The sequence below is a fragment of the Podarcis muralis genome, chromosome 8, assembly GCF_964188315.1.
Source record: "Podarcis muralis chromosome 8, rPodMur119.hap1.1, whole genome shotgun sequence".
Lineage (NCBI taxonomy): Eukaryota > Metazoa > Chordata > Lepidosauria > Squamata > Lacertidae > Podarcis > Podarcis muralis.
Window position 1 is genome coordinate 38,601,154 of NC_135662.1, and position 25,318 is coordinate 38,626,471.

The 25,318-nt window shown below is 41.0% G+C and overlaps 1 protein-coding gene across 1 annotated transcript in view; it reads right to left on the bottom strand.

The window, feature by feature from the left end:
* Positions 1-25,318, bottom strand: part of RP1 (RP1 axonemal microtubule associated) — a 170,650-nt gene that overhangs the window by 7,686 nt on the left and 137,646 nt on the right. Inside the window, exons 45-52 of the mRNA XM_028736952.2 lie at positions 24,550-24,802; positions 23,023-23,261; positions 17,265-17,391; positions 15,986-16,134; positions 7,186-7,393; positions 6,272-6,331; positions 4,741-4,922; positions 2,982-3,198 (exon numbers count right to left, since the gene is read on the bottom strand). Coding sequence (XP_028592785.2) covers positions 2,982-3,198; positions 4,741-4,922; positions 6,272-6,331; positions 7,186-7,393; positions 15,986-16,134; positions 17,265-17,391; positions 23,023-23,261; positions 24,550-24,802 — 1,435 coding nt within the window. The remainder of the gene's footprint in view (positions 1-2,981; positions 3,199-4,740; positions 4,923-6,271; positions 6,332-7,185; positions 7,394-15,985; positions 16,135-17,264; positions 17,392-23,022; positions 23,262-24,549; positions 24,803-25,318) is intronic.

The following is a 25,318-nucleotide window of genomic DNA, read 5'->3' on the forward strand; positions in this document are numbered from 1 at the left end:
AATGCCTAATTCTATTTACATTCTGTAAATAGTTTATTGCTCATTTCTGTGTTGTTTGCTTCAAGAAAAAAGTCTGTTTGCAAATAATATGGAAATGAGTGCTAAACTTGTACTATATTCCACTATAGTTCCAGAAGTGGCTTTTGCATCATATGAAAGCTCAGATATAACACAGAATTTGACAGGGGAAAGTTGTGTAAAAGGAATAAACTGCCATGTGTATGCAGTCTACTTCATGGCCTTAATGTACAAAATGCTCTGTCTTCCTTATCTTATTAATTTTTGTAGAAATTCACTGGGGTAGGTAATTAATACTACTATTTTGGGCAACTGAAGCTCAGCCAACTGCACCATGCTAGCTAATGATTGTGGAAGATGTGGGTTTAATGAATGTCTAAATGTGATGAAGAGCTCATGCAACTGCTTTATAACATTCCGAGATTCAGATTTGTCACCGTGAATTTTCATGGCATTATTGCCACTACACTTTTGGAGTCTCTACAAAAGAAAAGACAAATCTGAGGGTGCTGTGGAACAAAATATGGATTTGACAACATGCGGAAACAGCCACACAACTACTGCTCATGACACCACCAAGGAACTGATCTTCAGGCCAATCTGTCTCCACTACTTTATGCACTCTGGTCCCTGGGTGTTTGTAATAATAAACTAAGTGGCTTCTTGAGAATACAGCCCTTTGCCCAGATCTGGATGAAAAAAACGAAACAGCAGATGGTTGATTGGCTTACAGAGTTAGGAACTCAGATATATTGCAGGGATAAGAGCTACAACTGCAAGAGTACTGGGTTGTCAAATTCGCAAGCCAATCACTACAAAGATTTTAAGCTGCTTAGGTCCCTCTGACTTCAGAGAAAGTGAATTACCTTAAACCAAGTACTCTGACTGAACTAGCTTGGGCACCCAGCTATTAATATTCAGGATGTAAACTGTGTTTCCAAGGTGCATTCAAATCAGGATTTTAAATAAATACATTTAGCATTACAGATGATATATATTCAGAAAAAACATATTTAACATTGATTTGATTTTCCAGAAAGAGTTGTGTGTATCCAGTTGAATATTTTGGTTAATTATATAATAATAATATAATAATAATATCTTTATTGTCATTGCCCCCTCTCGGGGACAACAAAATTACTTGGCTGCTCCATCCACCCAGCAAATAATTATATTTGCTTGATGGTGTATGCGAGTGAAAGCTCTGAACTTAGGTAAAATTTCCATAGGTAAAATAGCTATTGTAGCAATATGTATTATAACCTTATGTATAAAATCTCTCCTGCATCCCCTCTCACTTTGAAATACTCTCCTGGTTCATACGTTCACCATAGATGAGTTATATCTATAGATGAGTAAAACAGATTCCCCACCCCCCTTCAGGTGTTATGGGTCAAATTTCCAAAGTGTGATTCGGAATTCATATATGCCCCAAGTGTAGTTCACTGCATACTTATCTCATCCAGATCTGTATAGCTGCCAATGGATCTCATTTAACAGTGGAATTTAGTGGTATTATTGGATTCAGTATGGCTCATTATAAATTTGTGTCATAAATAAGTGTAAAACTAGTGGGAATGTACATAAATTAGGCATGCCATATTTAACACAAACATGCCTATCAAGTAGCTTTTATTACAATTATCTATTTACCTATAGTTAATTAATTTATTAATCAGTTCAAAAGCAGGTGATAAATTAAGTGACTCATGTGCATATTGCAAATAAACTAACATAGGCATCATTTTGATATATTGAAAAAATGAGATAATATATGATCTAATAAAGAAAAGTTACTACTCATTACAGCTGCTTGAAAGTTATCTCCATCATTCTTTCATGTGATGAAACTATGGTTGAAAACACAGTGAGGTCACTGGCCCCCACAGCATTTCAAGTCACATTTGCATGTTGCTGTACACACTAGAGAAGACAGAGATGTTTTCACCTGATGCATACTGCCTGTTTGGTTTCCCTAGGCCTGCAACTGCCCCTAGCTCTTATTCATGAAGCTATCATCTACACGTGTGTAAAGTCTGTCTCAAACGCACACACCTCAGCTTAACTGAAAAGTGAATGTGGCTTACATTTTCATATTGCATGGAGGCCGATTTGTGGGGAAAACACATACAGTATACAGGATTGTGCAGGATTGATATGGATTGTGGACATCAGGTGTCCATGACTTCAGACACCAGTGGTGAGGCTGCCTTGGAGCCAGAATGTGTACACAGCCTAAGAGTGAGTTTCAAGCATTTTTCCTTTATTTCCTTACATTCAGGCCATGTAGAAGCCAATGCCTCCACCTGGAAATTCTGTGTCTAACTGAACACTGTGACCATGCTGAATACAGGGTCTCCCTCAGATCCTGGATATTAGGACAGCATCTCATGGTATAAGCTTCTATGCATAGCTGGAGTTTGGGAGTGAGAAAAAGAAAGGTGAAAACCTGAAGCCATTCTCTAGTCTTGCTGAACATAGAGGTGAAGGGGAAGCTATTCCCCTAGTTAGGTGCTATCTTTTTTTACTTTAATACGTCAGAATCAGCATAACTACAGAAAAGAAACCTACTCTTAATTCTCAGCCCAATAAATGATAATGTTCCTTTAACATTTAACCTACAATTAAACCAATCAAAGCTTGTAACTCTATTTATTAGACAAATTCTCCATTTTTTTGTGTTTGGGGGGTGTTCACACATGAGAGACAGACTGAGGCTGTGTCCATATTAGGGCCTAATATACCCACAGTCTCAGTCTGTTTCATGTGCACAGATGACCTTCCCCACCACCACAAGTGGAGGGATAACTTGTGTTGCTCTAACTTATTATGTGTTGCTCTAACGTATTTTCTTAAAGTATTTTAAATGTGTGCTTAAACCATATTATTTTATTACAGCAACTTATCTTGGTTTGAACTGTAATAACAGAGGTCTTCTGTGCCTGATGCCAATATATACCTACCGGAAAGTGCTTCCCTTAATGGCCACTCTACAGGGAATTCAATCCATTGGTCTCCATTAAGAAGAGGAAGTGTTTTATTTATAGAGAGACTAAAGGTGTCCAGGGTTCCTGTGTTCTGCATTTTACAATGATGAAGCAACTGGAATATGCTTTCTCCCAAGTGATGAAGCCCAAACGTCACTTTATAGATCATTCCCAAATCATCTGGGAAATACACCTAGAAATAAACAACACAGCAAGTTGATCTTTTGAGTGATTCTGTTGGCTTTAAAGGACATTTTGATATGCATTGTACATCCCTGCAGACCTCAGAAGGAGCACAAATGGCCAATATAGATTGTTTTGAGATTCTTCCTCTGAGAGCCCAGTCTTCCTTCTCCCCACTAAACAGCTAAATTTACTTACTGGTTTTGTGAAGTAAACCCTCAGTATGGTAATGAGGACACACATTGGGCTAGATACAGATGCAGTCATGCCTTATCCCCACTGAAATCAATGGGACAAGACCTTTGGTGGTGGGGATGGGAGTTAATGGTGGAAGAGCTGGCAATTCTTCCCCCATACAACCCTGCCAGTCTCCAGCTGCTACAGTGGATGTTGGGGGGAAGGGCAACTGGAGAAAAAATAAGTATGGCAGCTCCAGGACTGGTGTACTTTCCTTTCCCATCCTGGGGGTATGTCAGGGGGAAAGGATAGCTTTGGATCTGGTGACCCCAACAGGGACATATTCCTCCTGTCTAATTTTTGGCTTAGGTCACCTACCAAGATGACCAAAGCCATTTTAGCCCGACAACCAGGGCAGAAGCCAGGCTGCAGTGGGTCTAGAACATCAGTTCTATCTAGGAAAACCTGGAGCAGAGACACTATCACTTGTTTCAACACTATGCTCACAAAATGAATATTTGGGGTTGGCCAAACACCATTGGGTCTTGAGAGGGCCTTTCTTGAGAGGGTGGTATAACCACTGTCTCCTTGAGGCCCGATGGTTTCATGCCATGCTGAAGAGAGGCATTAACCACAACAATAACCCACTTGGCCAGTTCCTCTCTGTCTGCTTTTATTAGGCAGGCTGGGCAACAGACTAGAGTACAGCCAGTGGGTTGGCTATCTCCAAGGAAACTATCGACTTCCTCATGTAACATATGCCAAAAAGAATCCAGAGAAAAAGAGGGAGCCGATGATGAAGTCACATGCATTCAAGTCAGAATGAAAATTAGTGATTTTATCTGTAAAGTGTCTTGCAAGCAGGCCAACACGGGATGTGAAATCATTCCTCTCTGGGAAATTACCCCCCAAAGAAACCTTTGATCACCTGAAACAATTATGTTGGATAACTCTGCACAGATGCAATGGTGTTGGAGGAAAACAATTTGTTTGGCAACTACACTGCCATGGAGTACATTCAAACTGGGCTGTTGCCTGCTTGATTCACCACAAGTTTTCCACCAGTATTGCTCTAGTCAATGTCCTTCCAGTTTCATTGCCCAAAGCTCTGGGGAAAACCAGGGGGCACACCTGGTTTTGCTTAAACATAATTCCTACCATATTGACAAGAAAATCCCCAAGTGCTACCATAAAACCATTGGGATTCACCGGACTCCTCAGACAGGCCATTTTAATAGGTCCTTCACCCCTGCAATAGAGTTGGTTTGTTAGCAACTTAACCTATGCAGAAGTATGCAGCTGCTAAATTAAGCCTATAAAAAGCTCATCTACAAAAAACATTGGCAAAGATGATAACAAGTATACATTATTTTACATCATATGTTACTTGGTGGTCCTCAGCTTGATCTCCTACTTTATCCTCCAAAGAAATTGGTTCAGATTTGCCATTGCATCCATAAAATACCAAAACAAGTTTAGAAATGTTTCCCCAAGACATCTTAAATTCTTCTGGTGAATTTTCATGACATTCAGTGAAATAAATCTTCCATGAACCTTCTGAAAAAATGAAATTGAATAACATTATGAGAAGACTAAACAAGTTTTTATAAATGAAACCAATGGGGGGGGAACAGTAGGCTAAAACGTTATGGACTCTTCTTTAAACCAATTATTTCATGAAGGGATAGCTCAGACTGTAGAGCATAAGACTCTTAATCCCAGAGTTGTGGGTTCAAGACTCCTGCGTTCTAGAGGGTTGGCCCCTTCCATCTCTACAATTCTTTGATTCTAGAGCAGGCTTATCTCATTATTATTATTATTATTATTATTATTATTATTATTATTATTAACAACTTTGAGACATTAGAGAGGAATTAACAATACTTGAAAAATAATATGATAATAAATAGTAATTCACAAACAGACAATTGCACTATATATATTATAAGCAATAGGATATATTTATTTACATGTATAGAAACCGATAATGATAGCATTTAAGAGTAAATATTCTCAAATAGGGTTGGACAAAAACAAACAAACAAGAGAAAAAGATGAAAGGAAAAGGAAAAAATTAGCTTAATTGATTCTTTCTAGAGTAAGCCGCTCCAGGGATGCATAATTGACTGCTATTTGAGATTTGCATCCAGAATCTTCTTTTTCTTCTTCTTTCATTCTAATTTTCAAATTATATTTGGTTTAGAAGCTTTATGAAAAGATTGACAGTTCACTTACAGTATTTCATGGAAATACATAGAAAATAGTTTCACATTTTAAAATACGAAAGAAACACAAAAGTTTAAATGAAAAACCATAACTCCATAACAAAGAAAATACTTTCTGTCTGGCATTGAATGAAAGTGCTTGTTATAAAATCAGAACTGATCAAACTGCACCCTGTAGTGAGCATCGTTGTACTGTACAATGTCCTTTAGCTTATCATCCAGTAATATATTAAGGATTTCCTTTTCTGTTTTATACAGATCATTTTGCCATCTTCCCTCTCTTACTTTCACTATTTTGGCAAATTCAGCAATATGAGCTGTGCTCCACCCTCTCATCCGTTGCTCACCAGTGGATGGTGAACTGATCTTTCCCCATCTCTGGCTAATAGCTAATTGTGCCACTCTCAATGAATGCAATATGATCCCTTCATCATCAAAGAGTGTTATGTCTTTTAGAAAAACCAACAGGCTCATAGATAATTAATAAATTATTTTTTAAATTTTTTCACTTTTTATAGAGACCCAAAGAGATTGCAAATTCAGAGCAAGTCCCAAAATATGGTGCATGTGTATGTGCGCGCACACACACACACACACACACACACACACACTCTTTTGGTAGAAATATGCTATTGTTAGAGATAGAATTCTGATTGACACAGCTGCAGTGATATAAAATACCTGATTTCATCTCTTGCTTTTGTAACAGTGAGGCAGTGGTGCTTCTCCTTTCCTGTATTTCTAATTAAAAGAAGATGGAACGCTGCATTAGTTTTGCAAAAGAATGTCTAGATAACCATGAATGTCTATATCATAGATGGGGAACCTGAGGCCCTCCAGACATTGCAGCACTCACTAAGACTGCCATCATTCCTCACCATTATCTATGCTGGCTGGGACCAATGGGAGTCCTACAACATCTTGCGGGCCGCAGTTTTCCTATCCCTTTACAATTTATTTTAAAATGTTTTATTTAATATTATTCCTAAAGACTTGGGAAATGATTCCTGGGGTGACATTAACGAATTTTGCTGTGGGCTTGAAAGACTCCAGTCAGCTTCCCAGGACTGGTTTAGCATGCTGGCAGGGTCTTCCCTGCCTCAGGTGACACAAAGGAGGTTTCAAACTCTGAGTAATAAAACTGAGTTATTTCCAGAGTTCAAGCCTGGAAAATCCAAGGCAGACTGAAGAGAGGTAGAGAAAAAGCACCTACCACTAGTAGGCGCTAGTTTAATCAACAGTCAGATTAATGATGCTTCTTCTCATATTGTAGGTGGAATGGCTGTGAACATTCCATGCCATTACAGTAACTCAACCAGTGGTTTAGAACGGGATAGCTTGCAGACAAATGACAGGAAATCGGTGACAGAAAATTCCCATAAAAATTGCATTCCATTTGGTTGCAAGTTCTAATAGTTTATTAATATTCTTTATTCTAACTGCTAAGCTGGCCAGGGCCATTGCTGTGGTAAGCAAAGATTCTGCATGGTGTGCTTTCTGTTATAACAGGCTTATAATAAATAGAAAAAGTGGCATGGTCTGCAGTTCTGAAGGAGATTCTCAGCAAAATAAGTAATGTCTCAAACAATACTGACCTGTACCAGTCAGAGTTACTGAGGCACATCTTTTCCTATCAGTTCTGTCTCTCAGCCATGTTTGAGCCATAAAAAGTATCTCCTTTCCTGAAAACTTCGGCTCCTTCACAATAATCTTCTCAAGGTGCCAATCAGAGCCTTTTCCTTTTTCCACAAGCAGCTCAGATAGAGTTCCGATATCTATGGCTTCCACTTGAAAAACATCCACCTGGAGGGATCACAATTAACATTCAGAGGGCTTAATAAACAGAATAGTTAGGCTGGAACATCATAAAATGAAACTGCCAAGCATCTAAAAGCAAAAGGACACCAAAGCTTAGTGTTTTATTATTTAATGCTGACAGACACTAATGAGGAGACTTGGGAAACCCAATTCACTCACAGAGCAAAACTAAATTAGAATACATTGACTTCCAAACAGAATGAATTGGTACGATCCAATGAAATCAATGGACCTCTGTGGGCACATGCATGGATAGAAAAGAATGAGAATCTGCAAACACATGACTTGGGGTCACATTCATTGCTTAGCTGCATACACATATCCAATTGTTAAGGCTTATGCAGAAGTGAGGGACAATTTACAAAGACAGATTTACACAAACACTAATAACTCTAGGAACTATGCTTCTGCTACACAAATTGGTCTTATTTGGAGTTAGCCACCTATTAAGGTCAATTGGACCACTTGTCAATGAGCAGGTCATGGACTGCAGTTTAATATTTAGAGAAATTTGCACATTGCAAAATCCCTTTGATTTATTGTTTAAACTGTAACCATCACCTTGAAAACATCTTGGCACTGAAAGATAAATTTGCTGCATAACATTCTCTTGGACTAATCTACCATTAGAAATAGAAATGGACGAGATGAAGGCCAATAAAATGAAACACAGTGCAGTCAGCTAAGTGGTACTGCTGGCAGGTGCAGCTCAATTGCTGGGGCAGAACAGAAGAAATAGCCTCTTGGTAGTGGCATCATTGCTGCTTACCAAAAGGGACAAGATGATGGTGAGGTTGGGGCTGTGTGGGTACGATAGCAAAGCCAATCTAGCACTCCAGCCACTGTGCCTGCATAGTCCAGGTCTCTCTGTGATCTTGCGCCCTCCTGCAACCAGGAGGCTATTCACAACTCCACGACACTGGCTGAGCTGCTCCCACCTGTTATGGTCTGTCTGAAACCCCAGCAATGAAATACCCTCCTAGAATTTGAGATATTTGTCTGGTACCATATCATTTGTCATCTATGTGACAGACCACATAGAGGATTAATATGAATTCTCTTCCACTGTTTTACTGCTAGTTTCATTCATTTTGCTGTTTTACAGTTTAAAGATTTCATTATGGGCTTGCCTTCAGTTGTAAGCCACCTTGGGGACCTATTGAAGGAAAGTTGGAGTACAAAAGATATCTTGGGGGGGGAGCAATAAGTTTTAAAAGATGTCCTGCTGTTTCTCTTATTGAAACTGTACTGCTTTGAAGTATATGTGTTTTATCTTCTTGGTCACAAAGTCCCAAACTGAAATTTCAATTGTTCTGTCGTAGAAAGCAAGCAATTTCCCTTTAAAATCACAGCAAGCCCTTTCATATTTTCATTTCCACTGATATAAACTCCATGTTTTTTGTGATATCCTTAATGTACAACACATCACCTTAATGCACAGAAATGTTTCCCAAAGCCTCATGTTCTGAAAATGCCAATCAACTTTCTTTAACCTGAGTTGGCTTTATCCCGCATTTATCAATGTCAGCTCCGAAAGCTTCCTCTTTCTGTTCATGGCAGCAAGGAGCTGTCTTATCAGCAACAGATTCAAAATAAACAGTCTTTGCATAAACATCAATCACATATCTTCAGTACCGGTACAGTAGTTCAGATTTGATGGTTAGTTAGCAAAAATATTCCAAGCAAAAATGGAAATGAAGAATCAGGCACACCATACCCCTCATCTTCAGGTCTTGAATGTCAATTGCTTCCCATAGCCCTTAATTTCTACTCATTTACCATAATCCCCACTTTCAATTTTAAATACTTCCCTAGAAGCTAAAGGAAACTGTTATAGCCAGGCTTGGATTTTTTTTTTTTTTTTTAAAAAAATTAAAGCTGAGATTCATAACTCCTAGTTTGTGGCTTGATTATTCCCCTCTTTCTTTTGGAAATACTTTATTCCCTAAAATAGAATTACAGAGATGGAGTCTGGTGGAAGTGGCATAAAGAGCATCATCCTTAATTTGAAAACTGGGACATCTATGAATAGAAATAGCAGTAAAAGGATCCCACAAATGGCTAGTACTTGCCAATCTTCCCCTTTAACAAATTCTGATATACCTTTTCCTCTATAAGGATTTGCATTTAACACCTTTTGACATCCAAATGATAGAAAACAATATAGATTAGATGAAGAAACAGGAGAACTGCTTTTTTTAAAAAAGAAATACCCTACTTAATATTGGAAAAGTAAGGATTTGAACTTATTTCAGATGGTACTAACGAGTTTAAAACAAGGTTTTGCTAAAAGTAAGAGTAACATTAGCTCTATTAACACGTCACATTGGGCATAAGCAAGGAGCAGGGGTGTGCTTTTAGCCACAGCTGGCCATCACATCTTTTCCTTTCAGTAGCCACATACCACATGTGGTTGTGCGAACAGAAAATTTAATGCATGAACTCCTGCTCATGAAGAGGGGCTCATTGCAATCAGGTTGTGAGCAGGAGCTTGTGCATTGGTTTTTGTGTCCCCACAACCACATGTGACATATGGCTACTGAAAGGGAAAGATAAAACATTGGGAGTGTAAGATTCGTGTGACCAAAAGGCAAAAGTGTTTCTTGAGAAAAAGTTGGAACTGAAGCCTGCATTCTTGGGAGTCGTTCCTATATGGATGCTAGACTAAAAATGGTATAAACAGAAACTGGTGTAGCCTGCATACATTACATGGAGCTGGGCTAAAAGCATGCCCCCATTCTTAGCTCTGTGCAGCTGTGCTCTATAAATAAGAAACACATGAATAAAGTTATTGATTTAAAGAAAGCCAATAAAAAAAACTGGAATGACTACAACAGAAAAATAATCTAGGGGGAAATGCAATCTATGTTATTGTCACTAGAATAAATATAGCTTTATTTGCTTTTGGTAGAAAACCAGAATCACAGAGACTCGTAACCTTTACTTTACAATAGGCAATGCCTCAAAAACACAGGCTAGAGGGCTTATATACATGTTACATCCTCTTTGGCAGGGGATGCTGGGAAATATCCACAAGTGGTGACCATAACGTGCGAGAACTACTCCTGTGGAAAGTCACTGTGCCAGCACAAGCTGCTACAATTACATGGAAGAGGGCTGCTGAAATGGTTAAATTATTACTTTAAGAGCTGCCGAAGAAAACACATTAAGCTTTATTGATTACTTAGTTATTTATTCTTTTGGATTTCTCAGTAAGCTTACTCATTGGGGGGGGGTCCTGACACTGAAAAAGGCAGGGCATTAATAATAATAATAATAATAATAATAATAATAATAATAATAATAATAGGGGGGCCTTGCACTTCAGTTGCTCTGGTCAATAGCTCAGTTTTGGGAGAGCACATCCCAGATGCTGCTGCTGGGGGACTGCTGCTCTGGCCTTTGGGCCTGCAGGGTTTCAGTTTGTACATGGTAAAACTGCTAGGCAAGGTTTCCCCAAGATTTAATCTGAAGTGTTGTCTGGATTCAGGTGATAGCCAGCTCTGTCTCTCTTTCTCATCTGATCGCAGGAGGGAACTGGTGGTTTTGAACTCTGTCAGATGCAGATAGGCTGGATGCAGGTGAACAAGCTGAAGCTTAATCCAGGAAAGATGGAGGTAATGATGGGTGGGGTTTCTACTGATTTGTGCAAAGTGCATAGCCTTTGTTGGATGGGGTTGTACTCCCTATAAGAGAAGTACAAAACTTCAGGCCCAGAGGCTGAATGTGGCTCTTCAAGCCTCTCTTATCTGTGCCTCAGGATTCTTCCCAAGGCAAACTCCTCTCTAATCCTGGCCTGCACCTGCAGGAGCATCTGCCTGGTTTTTGTGCTGCTGGCTTATGCCATTTGAAGAACTGCAGTTAATGGGAACATAGAATTGTAAAGTTGAAAGGGACACTGAGGGTCATCTAGTCCAAATGCCTGCAATGCAGGAATCTAAGCTAAAGCATCTGTGACAGATGGCCATCCACCTCTGCTTAAAAAGCTCCAAGGAAGGAGAGTCCACCACCTTCTGAGGGAGAACTGTCCAACAGTTCTTACTGTCAGAAAGGTCTCCCTGATGTTTGGCTGGATTCTCCTTTCTTGTAACTTGAATCCATTGGTTTGAGTCTTACCCTTTGGAGTAGGAAAAAGCTAATAGGATCACACACATAGGATCACACAACAATATTGCTGTTGTTCAGATGCTGTCAATCAGCCAAATGACTCGATGAACAACTTTTTGTTTTTTCAGACAAGCCAATAGACATGTGAAGCAATGTATTGACTTGCTCATCTGCTCCATAGGCTCAACAAGGTTCTTCACCTGGTCCTGTCACACACAGCTGTAATTTTCAGAATACTAAAATGTAATCAAATTTTTGACTGCCATTTGTGAAGCAATCTTCAGATTACAGATGATGCTCAGCCAAGCCAGGCCGGGCAGAATCCAATGCAAAGGGCCCCAGTTTTCTCATCTCTTGAAAATGTATTTAAATATTTCAGACTTTCTGATATATTTCTACATCATTAATCTGCTGCTTATAACAGTCATGGCATTTGTATGAGGCTAATGCCATATTTTGACATGATATTAAACAGGAATTTTGTTACATTGAGTGGCAGTTACTGTAGAGTCAGGGGGGAAATTATTGCTAGGCAAAGCACATTTTAAAATGTCACAACTACTGTTAAGGTGTAGCATGCAAATTCCACACCTGAGATAATGTAAAACCCTTCTCTTCCCTGTTTCCAGGTTCCCTTGCTGCAGAGGAGGAAAGGGGGCGGGACTCAAGGTACATATCTGCTTGACTAAAAATGAGTCAATTCTACTGGAGTTTGTTTTCTGTTTTTAGTTTAAGGAAAAGAAAACACACATAATATACAAACATACAGTTTCCAAAAGCAAATATATTAAAAAAATAAATCACAGCTAAGGCAAGGATCAAATGATCCCATCATATTTAAAGACTGATATTTTTCAGTCATGACCATATAAAACAGTCAGGAGAATGGAACATTTTTATAGGCAACCACACTTACTTAGTGAGATAATTTTGTAGGATCTCTGTAGCAAACACCAGGCAATATTGATGAGGATTTATTAGGAATGCTTCTATCCAATTATTTATCTCCTCACAGTTCCTGTGCAATGTTGTATCAAATACGCATTTATCTCAGATTTTAATCTTTAAGCTGTTGTTGTACAATGTTTTAAATGTATTTTTTATTCTTGTGAAAGCTGTCCCAGTTGTGCTTTTCAAGGTGGTCTTTGACCATAATAAAATTATGTTATGTTATGTTATGTTATCAAATAATGAAAACAAATGGTGTGTGTGTGTGTGTGTGTGTGTGTGTGTGTGTGTGTGCGCGCGCGCACACACACACACACACACACACACACATGCTTAGTTCCCTTATGGTAACAAAGGGGAGTATAAGAAAAATGTATTAATTAAATAAACCCATGACCTTGCACTGAAATTCAACCCACAATTTCAGCACACTTCTGAACTGGCATGCAGTATTCCATGTTTTCCAATTCAAGGGCTATAATATATGGAAGGATCTGTTTAGCTTTCTTTCTTGCTAAATCAATGCAGCCAGCCCCTACTCCTCCTGTGTCACATGACAAAATGCTTTTGATGCTTAATGGGGTTTCAAAAACAGTTACCGAGTTGAGTAGTGGAGGCTGCTGTTTTGGGTTGTCTGGTGTGTTTTTTTTTAAAAAAATCCATAAATCTCACTGGGTTTCTGCAACCTCACGTGCATGCCTAAAGGACCACTGTGGATTGTGGCCTTTTTCCAGAAGAAGGAGGAAATGTCCTGGCATGTTCACAGACAGTGAATCTGTAAAGGTCAGTAGAAAAATCCCCCCGGGGTGTGGCCCAAACTGGTTTAGCATCCTAATGCTGGAGAAAGGGGTTTGTGGCTTCATGAGCTTACGATCCACCCATCACCGGTATATTTTAAGAAATACCAAGAAAGAGACAAAATTATCCTATTGAAAGTACTCATTAAATTGCAGGTAATAATTTTATTTTATAATATTGTCTGCATATGTAAAGTATTGCTCAAGGTAGTTTTCTTCGTGAGAAGCTGAATCTTTTAGAAGCTTGAAGGCAGCAGAAGGAGATGAAAATAAAAGTGCATGCAATAAAGAAAATAATATATTACCACAATTTAAAGCCGTGGTATAATTACACAGGCAAAGACCTCTCTCATGACATCTAATTAGGAAAGCAACTGCTTGGTAGAATGTGATTCATTCTCCTTTGCATGTAGGGGAATGCTTTCTACTATACGTAATCTGCCAGTAGTAAGAGCAGGCTTACCCTTACAAAAACGACCTATAATCTCACATACAGCCATGCCAAATTTTATAGAGGAGCCTGCCCTCCAGACATTTTGGACTACAACTCCCCTCAGTACCAGCCAGCAAGACTAGAGCTGATGTGAATTCCAATCTAAATGTGTGTTTTCAGGATCCATTGTATTCCTATAATTGTTTTTTCATTCTAAATTTTAAATTGTTGTAACCTGCCCCAGAACCTGCTGAAGGGAAGGTAATAATTTTTATAATTATAATAATAATCCAAAACATCTGGATGATGCAGACTGGGGAAGGTTGTATTAGCGAATCTGCAGTAAATGTTCTAAATCCACTTATTGCAGTGAATGATACATGGAGGATTCACATTAACTGCAGAAGGTGGTAACAAATTTGAGTTAATGTCGTATTTCCGAAGAGAGTTGGTAGGATCAGCCATTTGTGTCATGTAAACAACTATTACAAAATACTTTATTTCATTTAATGTAAGAAATTAATGCAAGGAATTTAAACATACATTGCAACTCTAAGCACACTTTTCTGGAAAAAAAACATCGTGAACATTATGTGTCAACATTTTGGGGTTGCAGTTAGCTACAATAACTAAAATTGACTTCCTTTGTGAAAAACTGTTCTGAAATCCTCTAGTGCAGAGGTTCTCAAACTTACTAGCCCCATATCTCATTAGAGACAGCCTAAAATTACTGAGGGTTACCAGTCTCAAAATGGTGGTGCAGAGGCAGAGGCAGTTATAAAATGTTGGCAAATGGGGACAGAGTTTGGCATAATCAGCTGGCAATTACTAACATCATTTTCAATTGATGCCTAAACCATTTCTTTGTCACAGCATTTTCCTTGTGTCAAGCTAAAGGCAGACATTTGCTCTGGAGGTATTGTGGTTCACTCTCGCCATTTTCGACAGAATTTGCTGAAGGCTTTTTCCTTTATATTTGTCCCTTCCCATGCCCACATGCCTCCTAAAATATTGTTATTTATCTACTGTAATTTCTTCTGCCATTCTCCATTCACACCCAACTTTCAGCTAACCCTCACCTGCTAACACTGGTCCAACCGAAAGGTTATGACATTGCTAGGGCATGGAGCAGACAAGGGAGGAGGCACTGGCTAGACTGTGGCACTAAGGTCAACCTGTCCTACTTGCGTGTCCTGGCCTACGGGATGTAGGGTTTAGCACTATGTTGACAACTATTTGGTTACCGATTTGAAAGAGAATTAAACAGTTACATAGCTAAACTTTTAATGCCCATGTTTTCATTAAATGCTCAAGGAAAGCACACTTATGCATTATTTCCTAAAATAAGGTAAAGGTACCCCTGCCCGTACGGACCAGTCATGTCTGACTCTAGGGTTGTGCGCCCATCTCACTTAAGAGGCCGGGGGCCAGCGCTGCCTGGAGACACTTCCGGGTCACTTGGCCAGCGTGACGAAGCTGCTCTGGCGAGCCAGCACCAGCGCAGCACACGGAAACGCCGTTTACCTTCCCGCTATAAAGCGGTACCTATTTATCTACTTGCACTTAGGGGTGCTTTCGAACTGCTAGGTGGGCAGGAGCATGGACCGAAAGACGGGAGCTCACCCCGCCACGGGGATTCAAACCGCTGACCATGCGATCAGCAAGCCCTAGGTGCTGAGGTTTTACCCACAGCGCCACCCGCGTCCCATTTTCTAAAATAGAGTAACAAAACATTCAAGTGTAATAATGAACAAGTTACTGGAAACCACAGAAGGGAAGAATTCTGTTGAGATCAAGTCCTGTTTGCAGGTTTAGCCACCATGAGAACAGGATGCAGGACCAGATGGGCCACTGGTCTGATCCAGCAGGCTCTTGTTCTCACGTTAAACAACATTATTACATGTGCATCTGCAGTGGCAAAGGAACCCTCTCCGTCACCCGGGGCGGTATGCTGAGGGGCGGGGTCAACCACTGGGCAGCCCGATTGGACACCATGCGAGTGGCAGCCATACGAAAGCCAGTACGGATGCCACACGCGAGCGGCAGCCTGATCGGACTGCGCATGCGTAACACCCCGTACGGATGCAGCAAGCGGCGCCCATACTGCACCCTTTGCTGCTCCACACCTGGGAGGAGGCAGCGGCCTATCCTGTCACACACACCCCAGGGTGGCACCCGGGGTGGCCCACTCCCTCTGCCCCTCCTTCGTACGCCACTGTGCACCTGTAGTTTCTGTAATGCAAAGCATTACAAAACAGGTATTGTTGCAAGACAGTGCACCTGGCAACCTACCTTCCCCTTGGCAAAAGTGTCCTTTCCATTCCTAACTAATTTCCTCTTGCCAGTGTCTCCCATGGATCCTTTCAAAGTGACGTACACATCTGAGTCTGTTCCTGATTCTGGGGAGGAGTCCGTTGAGATGTACAGAACATACTGTTTAACTGTAGAAAAAGCAAGAGGTATTGACTCTCACTCAATAAACATATACAAGTTAATAGCACTATACACATACAAGTTAATAGCAATATATTTTTATTAAGAGACCGCTAGGTGGGCCTCAGCTTGCACAGCTATGGGCAGGACCTCAAGGAGGAAGCCTTGGGCTTGGTTCCTGAGCACTTTTTACAATACTAAGGATGGCATGTAACTAAGTTTTGCTCACAGTAGGCACACTGAAATTAATAAGCAGGAGAAAGTTTGGTCCATTATTTTCAGTAGGTCTGCTCTGGGTTGGCTGCTACCCTAAGAGCCCTTCTGGAAGCCCCTTATCACTCCCAGGCAAAAAGGTAGGGTGTGTGCATATGAGTGTGCTGCCCATGTGCTGGTATGGAAGATGAGTGTGTGAGTGAGAAATGACGTTGTCCTTGTGGGATAGTAGTGAAAAAAGACATGCTGCAGACATTTCCTGCAGCATTGCTAAGCCCTCTTGGCGGTCAGGGATTATACACAAGAGAATCTTCTCTTCTTCTAGCTCTTCTTCCTTGAATAACTTGTTTGTGTGTGGATCTTCACAAGTGGCAAGTCCACAGAAGAAGTGGCTTTTACATGGATTTACAATGCTGGCATTAGTATCCACTCTGCATACGGAGGACTTACTGAGCTATTCCCAGCCTGTGAATGGTAATTTTAGCTAAATGTTGCACAGTAAAATAAGCAGAACTATAAGATTTTCCCTTTTCTGAATTTGCCAATTCTCATGTGTCACCAGCAGCAGCCTTTCTTCAGGCTGTAACAGAGAAAAGCATGAGATGCAGGGCCACCCCATTGGCTCTGCTGAGAGATCTGCTCCATAGGACTTCTCCTCTTCCTGAATCGTTTCTATTCCAGCTGATCAGAAGCAACACTGAGAAAATTGGTGTCAGTGTTTTCTTATTTTCCTCTTCCCTACTCTTCCCATTTTCCTTTTTTTATTGTGTATTTTAAATCTTTAAGTTTGCAGGGACTGTGGTGTGTGTGTGTGTGTTACAAATCTGATGAAAACAGGTCTGAGAGCCCTTTTGGCTGAAGAGTGAGGTAAAAATGTTTCAAATGAAATAAACAAGCAAACAAATCTGTGTGGCAATTAACAAACCTGCTAAAAAGTTGCAGCCAGCTGTGAGAACTGGAAATTCAGCCATTGTGCTTCCTTCAGCATCTGAAAAATCTCGGACACACGGGAATTCCAGGATTTGTTTGCTTTTTCTGTGCTGAAGTTTCACCTGTACAAAATGAGATATGTATAGATCAAACCAAGCTCCATGTAGGCCTATAGTTTGTTTCTGGGAAGCTCACAAACAGGGCATGAAACCAATGGACACACCCTATGGCAGGGATGGGTGGACCCATGTTCTCCAGATGTTCATCATCCTTGATGGTCAGCTTCATGGGCTGGGGTTTCTGGGATTTGGAATCTAGCATCATCTGGAGGGTGAGAGATTTTCCAATCCAGTCCTATGGTTTGTCCCCAGCTGGCATACAGAACTCCATAGCCCTTGAAGACAGCAATGGGGTCTACACCAAATGAGTATCTTCCAAGCAGACAGAACCACAGGGCAGTCATATTGTGAGAATCAGTCCTAAGTCCCAGACTCCAGCCATCAGTTCAGATCACGTAAGCTCTACTGGTTCAAAACTAGAGCATGCTATATCCTAAGCATAGTTATTCATTATCTATTGTGTACAGATAATGAGATATTGAAACATTAGCCACGGTGCAAATACAAGCATTGAGCCACACTTTCAGGCAGCGGCATAGCCGGGGGGGCACCTGGGGGGCGTAGCTCCGGGTGCATTTTTTAAAGGGGGCACAACTAGGTGCCCCCACAACAGGTTTCCTCATTGAGAGAAGCCACGCCTGGGCCCGCCCTTTGGGGCTGGGGCAGCGGTAGCACTGGCTCCTTCTCCTTAGGGCTGCCCTGGGCCAGCTGAATAGAAGAGGGAGGGTGCAGCCATCAGCTGGCCACATCTCCACTCCTGGGTCAGGCCTGACCGGGGTGACAGAAGCGGTGGAGAAACTGGCAGTGTTGCCGCCCCTCTCCGACACTAGAGGGAACTGCAGAGGCAGCTTCCTCAGATGGTGGCCCAACACTGTGAGCCGGCTGCAGCTCCACCCCAAAGTCAAGCCTGACCCAGGGGCAGAAGTGTTGGAGAGGTGGCGGCAGCGCTCCTCTCCAACGCTGGGACCCAGTGCACAAGGGAGCTGTGGAGGCAACTTCCTTGCAAGACAGCCCAATGCTACAAGGCAGCCACAGTGCAGAAGCAGCGGGCTCTGGTGGGTGAGTGCGCTGCCTGGCGGTGCACCCCGCTCACCTTCAGTGCATGTGTGTCTGACCCAGGTGGTGATCGCAGACGCTGCACCCCTGTTTGCAGGGGACTTTGCCACCAAAGGCAGCACAGAAGAGTTCATCTCCCTACATATATAATATCATCTATCATCCTCTGAATGTTTGAATCAGTCCAACATTTGCAGGAAAAAGCATTCCTTCCTGTAAATACTTATGAGATGTGAATTTATCACCCTCTGTGGAGGATGTTTCTTGAAAACCCTACTTTAAGAATGACTTCAGAATACACTGTGGAAAACATGGTTTTGTAAGAGCTTTAAAAAACCAAACCACACACAAACACCAATATCCAAAGTTTGAGTAAAGCAATAAGTCCATTGATGGGTCCGCTCAGAGCATGACTTCATTGGATATCACCTATTGAAAGCATTTTTCCATCTATAAGACGCCCCCATGTATAAGATGCCCCCTATTTGGGGGGGGGACTCTGATTTAAGAAAATGGGGGGACATCTATCTATGTATAAGATGCCCCAAAATTTTGGACATTATTTTTTAGGGGGGAAACCTGGTCTTATACATGGAAAAATACGGTATCTAATATTTCATTTAGACCCAATATATTTTGTGTAAATGCTGTTGGGGAAATGGATTTTCTTGATCCATTTCAATCAGGGTTTTGGCCTGGTTTCGGAACAGAAATTGCTTTCGTCACCCTACATGATGACGTCTGTTGGGAGAGAGAGAGGTAAATATGTGCCTGTTAATTCTCCTCGACCTCTCAGACCTCTTTTGATATCATCAAACATGGTATCATTCTGGAGTGGCTGTCTAAGTTAGGGGTGGGTGGCACCACTTTGTGGTGGTTCCAGTCCTATTTGGATGTTTTTTTCCCCCAGAGGGTGATGCTTGAGGAGTGCTCTTCAGCCCTGTGGAGCCTTCAACGTGGGGTTCCTCGGAGTTCAATTTTATCCCCTGTGCTGTTTAACATCTACAAGAAACTGCTGTCTGGGGCTAACTGGAGTTTTGGAGTATGGAGTCAGAAATATGCTGATGACACACAACTCCTTTACATCTACAGGTGAGGCAGTGGATGTCCCTCTGAGCTTTGCCTCACCCAACCTTCTCCCTGCAACTGTTGGCTACTCATGTACACTCTTCCTTTGTGATTTCTGCTTTCTTTCATTTCTTATATAGTCCCTTCTTCCAACACAGCTCATCTGTAAGCCAGTGTGGTGTAGTGGTTAAGAGTGGTAGTCTCGTAATCTGGTGAACCGGGTTCGCGTCTCCGCTCCTCCACATGCAACTGCTGGGTGACCTTGGGCTAGTCACACTTCTCTGAAGTCTCTCAGCCCCACTCACCTCACAGAGTGTTTGTTGTGGGGGAGGAAGGGAAAGGAGAATGTTAGCCGCTTTGAGACTCCTTCGGGTAGTGATAAAGCGGGATATCAAATCCAAACTCTTCTTCTTCTTCTTATGCGGTTTATTTTGGTGCCTCCCACTTTTCTTTCTTGTTGGAATTGCCAGCCTTTGTGCCTTCAGTAGTTAACCTTTAAGAAACTCCCATCCATCTTGGACTCCTATCTCTTTGAGTAATTTTGACCTTTGGACTTTTAGCTTTTTGAAATGAGCCTCCTTATAGTCCAGAGTGCATGTTCAACTACACTCAGCTTTCCCTTGCTTGTGTATCACTTCCTCCCAAGGTTCTCTGTACTTACACTTCATTGATCAGTTTCTCCCTGTTGGTGAGGACGAGGCCCAAAAGAGATGACCCCCTTTTTGCATCTTTCACCTTCTGGGAAATGCAATTGTCAGCGGAGCAATTTAGAAACAATGCAAGACTTTCAGTTACAACTATGAATTAAAAGCTATTCTCCAGAAGCATTTTGACTTTTATTTTGTCAGGGAAAATTCCTTATATTTTCTGCAACACAGCTATTTTGCTGCAATTGATGACTTTAGCTTCAGCATCCTAGACATACTTGGAGAGGCTGTCACTTTGGTGTTCTGTCTCTTTCCTGGGACGTCAGTTTACATGGCAGGTACTTTTGTCAAGGCATTGTCACTGTCTCCCTTTGTTAGTTGCAAGACCAGAATATAATAGCCAGTTTGAGAATATGTAGATATAGAGCCATGTTTTACTAGGTAATATTGAAGTCAGCACCTTGGTGTAGCTGATCCAAATAAATATATGAGAACATTTCTTACAGCTGCCGATTAGCTACTGAGCCATGTTCAAGCTCTAAACAACTTAGGACCAGGATACCTAGCAGGCCAACATACCTGGCTGATCACTAAGATCTTCAGAGGAGGCTTTGCTGACTATACTATGATCAGTGGAATGTCACCTTGTGATATCTAGACAGCAGGCCTTCTCAATTGGTAGCACTCACCCACATGCAATCCAGGAAGTGGAAACAATAGCTACTTTTAAGCACATGTCATGTCCCTAGATAATAGATTTCTGTTTTTATTGATATATATATATTAACTCTTTCATTGCTATATTTTGTTATATTTAGTTTTAATATTTTATGCAAACTCTTTAGGGATCACTGTATTATAAACAAAATAAATAAATAAATAAATAAATAAATGTTCAAATATGTTAGAGAACAATGTCACTCCTCTGCATTAGAGAGGAAACAGGTTTACTCCAGCCCTTGGAAGGACGGAAGGAACGCAAAACACAATCATTCAAAGACATCAGCTGGAGGTGAAGTATAGCCAGTCACTAATAAACAAAGCATTTTTTTTCATCCATCCAAACTAGGCATGGGAAGGCAGTAGCCCTACAGATATTGATGGACTCTGGCTCCCATCAGCCCCCCCACAGCTCCCCCCCAACCCCTTGGCTAAGCCAGTGGCAATCATCAGAGTGAAATCATACTAGCATAGTGAAATCTGTAATTGTATTATGTAATAACACTTCCTTCTGTCTTCTTAACCACCTGCCAACTACTTCACTGAGTGACTCGGGGAGGGAATCTTACCAGACCCCACCATTCATGATTTTTTTTAAAAAGAAAACATTTCCTCCCAAATAAATTTTTGACGCATACTATGGAAGCCGTAATAGTTCTGCTATAAACAGATATTAATATTATGCGAATAGCCTGATATGTGACAAACAGATCTGAGCATTATGTTACATAAGACTGTTAGATAACTGTTGAGCACAACTAGAAGATGCTTTCTGAAAATCACATCCCTTTAAATAGGAATATGTGTGTGAGAGAGAGAGTAGGTTTGTGAAGGATAGCTGGGGACAGCTCTACAGTACCTCTGTTTTTCAATTGCTCAGAGGCAGAGGCAAGGCTTTCCAATAAAGTGTGGCTAAGACAGCCTGCTGGTGAACAAGACAGGCAGCTTCCTCTCTGTGTGCAGAAGGCAGATAGGAAAAAGGGGAGGAGGGGGACAGAGTCGAGGTCTTGTGGGAGAAAAATATGAATTCACACGACCCATGTGTGTGGGGTTAAAAACAAAAGAATTGGCTGGGCACATAATATAATAATAATAATATAATATTTTATTATTTATACCCCGCCCATCTGGCTGGGTTTCCACAGCCACTCTGGGCAGCTCCCAACCGAATATTAAAAACACAATACAGCATTAAACATTAAAAACTTCCCTAAACAGGGAATGAATTCAAAATGTGGGGCTAAACTCATTCAACAGCAGGAGAGAGCCCTCAGAAGCAGAGTTTAAACTCAGAAAAGTTAAGCAGCAGTATAATGTGGAATCCCATTTAGTTCCCATTTAGTTCACTTGCGAAGTGCTCCTCTCTTTTCTACCCTTCTTGTAGAAGTCATAAAGTAAGTTTAAAACACTTTACTTACAAAACGTTCCAAAAGTCAGATTCATGCATTTATCCAAGCAGCAGCAAACACAGATAACACAGGCAGAATATTAAGGAGTAGGAAATACTGAAAGATGGCTTTAAACAAGCAGGCAAGCAAGTGGGGAGGTGTGACGCTTCAGGCTACACCTAACCAATGCCTTGAGGCTGGGAAGCTGACTGGAATGAGGCTGGAGGAATTTGAGGGTCTAGTGAGCAGTAGGCTATGCCTGAAGAAGGGATTGCTCTTGAGTCCCTGAAGTGGGGATGCACTGACACAGAGCTTGATTGTGTCAGCCTCCAGAGAGGTAGAACAGTCTTGCAAGGGAAAAGCAAGAGCCCCCCCCCCTTCTGCACGTTAGTAGCAAGGAAGGCAGAGGTAAAGCAGCCCAACAAGGTGCCTTTGGATTACCTTTACTGGATACCCAAATGTTACTGAGTGAAAATTCTGTCTGACTATTGGAGGGGACTGTCTAAAACCCTAATCCGGGAGGCTGTCTTCATGCCCTGGGAGATCTATCTTTGTTGGGGTGTGAAGTGTGCTGTAACATTTAATCCCTAATAAAAACCATGAACAGAATATCCTAGTGATTTGTGGCCATTTGTGCAAAAGAAGAGGAATGAGGGAATGGACACAGGGGCCTTTGATTTAGCCTTGTCCCTGGAAGCCCAACAAGGTTATATAAAGAAGTTTTTTATTCCAGTATAATATACAAATGGATTTACCTCACGACAATGCCACATTTCCCCATCTGTGTCTTCTACTTCCAAGCGAACTTTGCATATCATATTAGACTTCTTATCCAGCTCCAGTGTTGCCTGATAAGCCTCAGCCCTCTTAAATGATCCTTTGGGAATAAAGACTGAAGAAGATGCCCCTTTGTCATCACAAACCGTAAGAGTCAACTTAGGGTTCATAGCATTGCTTGAAATGCCTCTACTTGTAACAGTGACATCCCAAGTACCTAGAAAAGCAAATCAGTAGGAAATAACAAATTGACAATAGTGTTGCAGAAATCTGAATTTGCTCCACAATTTTGAACTTTTGTTAGCCACAGAGTGCATGAAATAAGCCAACAGTTAAACCCCTGATATTGCAATACTAGCAATAGTGCCGTGATTGTTAATCATTTATATACTATTCTGAATCTGTACATTGTTTTACAATTTTAACAGTGTTTCTGCTCATATGATATCAGTGGGATCAAAAACTGCTGAGAGATCAAGCAAGAAGGACAGAGTAATACTCTCCATGTCCCAGGGCTCATCCAGTCTTAAGCTTGTCCCGTGCCTAGAAAGGATGGGTCTGAGCAGTTTCCCCCTTGTCCCACACTTTCTAGGCACAGGTCCAAGTGGTTTTGCCCTTGTCACACCACTTTCCTCTGGAGAACTAATTCTTTAGCAATAAATCGGAGCAAGCATCAATCAGAAGAAAACCCAATTGACATTTGCTCCTATTCAGTGCTAAATATTGCATTTCCCCAGGGGAAAATGGTGGGGCAAAAGCAAGTAGGGATTAGCCGCTGCCTTCAAAGCACTTCATTCATCATCATCATCATCATCATCAATTATTTCTATCCCACCCATCTGGCTGGGTTTCCCCAGCCACATCAGGGCAACCAAGGTTGGCTGCTCCTGAACCCAAACTGAAATGGATCCAGATAGTCAGTAACATCCAGGAACTGCTGCTACAGCCTCACCAACACTCTCTCCACCCCCTTGACCAAGAAAGGGGTTTGTGGGCATGTTTCAGTTCATCACATTTTAAAACAACATTCCTAAAAGGGGTTTACCTTTACTTTTTTACCCTAAATGGGGTGTAGGTGAGGTAGAAAATACTGCTAGAACAGATTAGATATATCAGAAATAGCTTCAGATACAAGAGCCTTTGGTCTGTCATTCATCATGCCTGAAGAAGTCTCCTATTTGTTTTTCTCTCCTCGCCACCTTCTGTTGCATCTAATCCCCAAATCTAATTTTAAATCATTTCTTATACTTCTTAGTCTCTGTATCTCTCCCCCTCTCTCTGAGTGTATGTGTGTGTGTGTGTACACACACATTCGCATACACACACACTAACTGTATTATCCCGCTTTGCAAAATGTCATGAGGATACATGAATGATGTTACTTAGAATAAAGGTATATTATATTTGAATAGCATTTTTTGGTTTCAACAGACCCATCCCTGAAAGACAGAATAAAATCTATCAAAACAGAATCTTTAATATATTTTTATAATTTTGCATCTCACCATGAAAATTTTCAGCCAGCTTCTCTTTCCTAACTTTTCCAAGAAGTTGCACCTCTCGTTTCATTTTTCCATCACGAACTCCACTGTCCAACCATTGCTGGCACAGGAATACATACTGGTCACTATTCTTCTCTGATTCTTGTATCATGATTCGGTCAAGGTACCAACCCGCTCCATAACCAGATCTATTGTGTTCCACAACCACTTTGCTCAACATTCCTAGATCTATTGCTTGGACACTGAAGGTATTCAACTATTGGGGAAAGGAAATAAAGCAGGGCCAACATCCACTTAATAAAAACATATTAAACATTGCTTAATTCAACTACTCTATTAGAAAAGAGAATCGTTTTCCTGTTCAGTTGTTCCTTTTACTGGTACTTAAACGCAATATTGATTCAATAGCTTTTAGATACCTTATTCATATGCAGAAGTCTCATTGTTCAGAGACTAGAAGAACTCTGTCATGCCTAAAATGCTTTTTGGAACTTGAGATTGAGATACATTTATTAACTAAATGATTCCTATAGTAATATTTTCCAGCAGCATTCAAAGTATGCAGCTGTTGCTGTTAACTTTACAGGTAGACCACAGTGGCTGAACAGTATGTGCAGCATAAACCCAGCAAATCCATAGCTGTTTCAGGATTTAAACTCATTGGCCAGCTCCCTGTCTCTGGTATTTTGGTCTAAATTGATGACTTTCAAACTGTGTTGTTTGGAACCATGGAATTCCTGCAAAAGGTTCCTGAATTAAAGTATTAGTAATA